We start from the raw sequence: 5,241 nt of genomic DNA on the forward strand, positions 1-5,241 counted from the left end.
CATTACATCAGCTTAGATCTGCCAAGCCTTTCATCAGATGTAAAATGAATGGAAAGGTTACTTTTGTAGGATAACAATTAGAGCCTGTACCATGGTAACAGACCTATTATGGTTCTTCCATTTAGTCATGTTTTATCTTATTATAAACAGTGAACTCAACTCCCTACTCCCTTCTCACAAAGCCTATGCAAACAGCTTTTTGCAAAAAAAACAGGAACCAAAGCTTCAGACATCATCTAGTGGGTACACGGATGATGGGCTAGTCCAGGTGTAGCTCCTGGGGTGGGGGCATGTAGCTTGACAGCTGTAACCACACGAGGCTCCAGAAATCTCTGTGAGCATCGTGGAGATAGCACATGCTTCCTGTGAAACAGCAGTCAAGTCACTGACTCTCCTATCAGTTTTCTCATTCATAAAAGGATACTGTAGGGATGCAAACATTAGTATCTGCAAGCACCTTGGAGCTCTCAGATGAAAGATGCTGTAGAACTGCTGAGTCTCACTGGAGTATTAAAGTGGCATCACCATTAGCAGCATTTATCTGAGTGGGAAAAAAAGGGTTCACAGCAGTGGTTTATCAGTTTTAAAACATCAAGAAAGACAAACACATTAGTTACCAAGTGAAGTGTTTGCATGCCATTCCCAAGTAGTGCTGTTCACAGTAAAATGGCAAAGCCCTGGCTGTTCTGTAGTGCTTGAAGCTCCGCAATGAGCAATGAAAGACTTCTGTCCTCTCTGTTCACAAATAGACTGTATGCTCGTTGTTAAATGTTTGTAGGATGGCTGATTTTGAGCTACACTGTTGTTAAAGCAGATGGAAATCATAGCAGTCAAAAGGATTAGCTCCTGATTTACAACTTTCTTACATTAATTAGAGGGTAGATTGTGTTTTGCTTTCTGCTCTGAAGACAGCCACTAATGATATTAGTTTAGTGCACAAAGTGAATGGCTTTGTGCACTCAGCTGAGTACCAAAAGAACTAGAACCCTGTTTTCATAAAATGTTGAGATAAAACAAGCTCTTTTGAAGTCTAAAAACTGTATCATTCAAGTAACTATAAAGGACTAGAACATTATATATATATATATATATATATATATATATATATTTAGAAAAAATGAAAATGGTCCTTTATCTCCCTGGGTCTCCAGCTAGAAAATTGCCATGAATGACTTTTGTACTATAAAGGCAACTACATAATCATAATGTTGAAAATTCACAGTCTAAAGGAAAAAGGAAATACTTCAAGTTTCTCTTGTACTGGAATAACGGGCTTTGCAGTTGAATGCTGTCKATTTCAAAGTAACAGGACCAGCTCCTTTAAAGTGCTCTAGAGTAATTGATATGGAAATGAGGTAATTTTTATATATAAAGTAATAGGACAAAGACAAATATATTCATGGTACAAAAGGTCAACTGAAAATATGTCTTATATCACATTAGTTTGTAAAGTTATCTAATCTAAGCAAAAGAACAAAATAATATTTAATATAAAAATTCAGCAGTTTCAGCCTATTCTCTTATTCTTATTTTCCTTTTCATAAGAACCACTTCATCAAACTGATGACAAAACACATAGATATTTATTAAAACAGAAGAAAAACAAGGATATCCAGTGCTATACTACTATTGAGTCATCAAAAAATGCAAGCTTTTAACAATACAATTGCTTCTGTCAGAATCCAGGAAACACACCCTACGTGGTGCAAACACCTCTCAACAAGCTACAGTCTCAACACAGTCCCCGATATCCCTATCGATTGACAGTAATTATGGTGCTAAGGTTTTGTTCTCCTGCTTTACAGGGTGAAACTGTTGCACAATTCTGTGAAACTATTACCAGGGATCTTTTCCAAAGTGAAGAAAAAGATTTTTGAGAAAAGCTAACAAGGCTGAGTAATGGTTTAGCAGGGTTCAAATATGAAAAGTCAAACTTCGTATGTACTTCTCTTCATACAATGTAATAGGACATAYTTGCATCTGCCCCATAGCATAATCTCATGTATGTTCCTCTGTAGCAGGTGGGCAGCCTGTGAAGATGAGGCATTATCCTACCCTCTGAAACTCCTCTTAAGGTTATAAATTTCTGTCACCACAACAGCTGTCACATTCTGACTTAGGGAAGCCACAAAAAGGTTTCAGACAGCTACCTGGCAAAGCTGTCATGGGACCTCTACACTTCCTATACCTCGAGCAGCAGGAACAGAGCAGCACAACCTACATTCCTGTGGCTAGCTGGGTTGAGCCCTGCATTTTCAACTGCACATTTTAGAAGCTCTCCTTTTACCTTTCTCCGTCAACCATGGTAATTTAGAGAAATTGCAAGATTAAAATAACCATGGCTTATGTCTCCTCAGAAGATGGGAGACAGAAGCCAAAAGTTACAAATCACAGACAGAAACCTTACAATTTGGAGAAATCCAGATATAATCTGTCCACTCAGTTACTTATGTAAGACCCACCAGACAATACTTTCAACCACCACTTCGCGCTCCAATGACCAGACATATTTTGGGGGGGGAGGGAGGGGGAGGAGACTATAAAGATACATCGCTTTGCATCACATCTAACCTTCTTCCCCAGCTCTGAAATACAAAAGTATTTCCAGCATAAGTGTGCAGTGCCCACAGCACAAGATCAGGAGGAAATTCTGTGGAGCATGGATAGCTTACCTTCCTAGGCTCCTTATTCTGTTGCTGTTACTTACTTGCTTTTACAGACTGTGATCCTTTTATCAAACTGGCAGCTAGAACACCTCAAGAAGCCAGAGGGATTTGTGTAGACAAACACTCTTGGCTGCGCCACTTCCCCTTCACTACTAAAAGAAAGAAGCAGGTCCTGCACATGCTACTAGGTAGCTAGATTCTTTCAACTACATCGCATAAAATCAAAATCAACTCATGCCAGACAATCTAAGCATGAATAGAATAAGGTTATTAACAGCCAACCATTTTGCATCATGATTTTTTACTTTGTCTTTGGTCCTAATCTTCCATGGAACTCTGACACATCAATTACATAAGAAGCTTAAATGTGCAGTTAACAACTTAAGTTTGTCATGAGGACGACATTGAAGTACTAGGGACCTGTTCAATAAAACCATGATTATATCCAAAGAAGTTGGTTTATTTATTCATCATATTGAAAAAAGGAACATGTGCATAACTGCATTGTTGTAATTCTAATAACCCCTAATGCAGAAATAATAYGCATAATACCTTAATAAAATAGGTGGGTCTTCAGTTTCAGAAAAAAAAAATCAAAAACAAACCACCAAATGAATTAACCCTTAAACCTGGTGTGCTTAAATGAAAGCTGAGTACAGAAAATAGACAAAAGATATAAAATGCCCCCCTCATTTGATTCATGAAGCTTTAAGTACACTTTCTATGAAATACACGTGAAAGAAAAATCATGGTCCCTTTCTTAAGTGCAATCATTTTGGAACAAAAACAGAGGCTACAGAAGAAGTACGTTCTAAAATAAAAATACAGAAGTAAAAAGCTTTGATGTTTTCTTAGTTCTCCCAAGTCTCATCCCTAGGACACCAAAAGTGAGCTGTGAGGGGTTTAACTGTCATTACAAAGAATGTGAATGCACACACACAAACTAAGTTTGAGCAGCATGCTCTTTACTTATCTAATCGTAAGTGCTTCAATACCTCCAAAGCCTTGTCATCCTGACTAGAAGATTAATAGCTGCTTCCTCCTAACTCTGAAACCAAAATTGTGGAACTTGTTGCATGGGCTCTGTCATACATTTATAAACATTTACTATGAACCAGCCTATGACTTTCTTTCTCCCTTCTGAAAAGTTCTTACCATCTCTACGGAAATATTTAATCACAGGCAATATGAAATCATCTTACTGTCACAGGAATAGATCCTACAAATCCTTTTTACTGTGCCTGGTCTTTATTCTGTAGTATTGCACAGTAAGGGGCTTGCAGAATTATCTATTTCACATTTTTGAGTGTTATCCAATACCAAAGCTTAGTTTTAGACCCCAGATCTCAATCCCAGCACAGTTACACTGTGTTTGTGCATCTTCTTGACCTCATTGCTGTCCATTTCTTTTCCTCGCATACAAGCCGAGACAGGCACAGAATCCAATGACACTGACAGTGAGGCCCAGCAAGAAGGCCACTGTGTCTCCAGCATCCAGGCCTTCAACTGCTGGCAGCATAAGCAGCAACGAAACGAGCACTAGGAAAAGTTTTGAGGTGTTCCCAGTAGAAAGCATGCTGCTGACCAGCTGAGTGCACAAGGTCAGTGAAATGAGGAAACAAGATGTGGAAAGCTGGTACTATAGCAGCATCTGCAAGGAAAACAGAAGGAACATGACAGGCTTCCCTTCCTCCCCCTTTGAATTGTCTTTCCAAAAGTCAACCAGCGTGACTGAGATATTGCAAGTGTCTGTGTGGGAGTTGAGAAATTTAGGTTTTATCTTCATAGATAACTAGGAAAATAAATGACTTACTATCATAAGATAACTACTGTGGGCTTGCTCTCTTGCTATATAACTCTGTGGAAACAAGTCTCTTGAAGTCTTATCRCAAGATAAGGAGTGAATATGCTCGCCTGCCTGTAATCATCAGTGCCTCATGCTATGCTAAAGGTGCATTTTTCACTAGGCTTTTACAAYTGGATAATTTTAATTAGTGCATAAAGCTTATCCTACACCTTTCAGTAAGGAATGGCTCTGGGAGTGGTGTACATGGGAGGATTACTCCACGCTAGAGAGGATGCAAATTTAACTGTCAGTCCCTCTTCTGGTTATGTCCCCACRTGAATATACTTACTTGAAGACAAACGCCTTTTCTGTTTTCTCCAGCTTCAAAAAACTTCTGTTTAGATAACCATGAAGGGACCAAAGGAAAGAAAAGGTAAGTAAATGTCTTGTCCCAGGTCACACACGAAGTATCTTCGGTGAAGCGCACTACAGCAAACACAARGAAACAAATCTCCCCATTATTCCACACCAGAGCTTCCACATAGCAATATTAAGTGTAACTACCCCGAAGTGGTTCACCCTGCAGGAATAGCTCGGTTTTGGTGTAAAAACCCCGCAATCAACCAACCAACCGACCMTGACAGCGCCCAAACCTCCTCCCTGACTTGCCCCGGTGCTTGTGCAACCCGGGGCAGATCCCGGCGTCTCCTTCCCTCCCGCTCCCCCGAGGGCGCCCGGGACGGGACAGGGCGACGGGACCGGACGGCTCCACCCCGCGGCCCCGCGGCT

The 5,241-nt window shown here is 40.1% G+C and overlaps 1 protein-coding gene across 1 annotated transcript; it reads right to left on the minus strand.

The window, feature by feature from the left end:
- Positions 1 to 1,561: 1,561 nt before the first annotated feature.
- SMIM30 (small integral membrane protein 30) lies at positions 1,562 to 5,042 on the minus strand. Its single transcript, XM_085318550.1, has 2 exons — positions 4,802 to 5,042; positions 1,562 to 4,317 (listed from the first exon to the last, which is right to left on the minus strand). The coding sequence occupies exon 2, from the start codon at positions 4,240 to 4,242 to the stop codon at positions 4,057 to 4,059; it is 186 nt and encodes a 61-aa protein (XP_085174676.1). The 5' UTR covers positions 4,243 to 4,317; positions 4,802 to 5,042; the 3' UTR covers positions 1,562 to 4,056.
- Positions 5,043 to 5,241: the final 199 nt, after the last annotated feature.

The sequence above is a fragment of the Rhea americana genome, unplaced genomic scaffold, assembly GCF_003343005.1.
Source record: "Rhea americana isolate MKP2758 unplaced genomic scaffold, rheAme1 scaffold_54, whole genome shotgun sequence".
Taxonomy (NCBI): domain Eukaryota; kingdom Metazoa; phylum Chordata; class Aves; order Rheiformes; family Rheidae; genus Rhea; species Rhea americana.

Excerpts from the sequence above, each read along its gene's own strand:
- SMIM30 (XM_085318550.1), bottom strand. The coding sequence starts at position 4,242 with ATGCTTTCTACTGGGAACACCTCAAAACTTTTCCTAGTGCTCGTTTCG.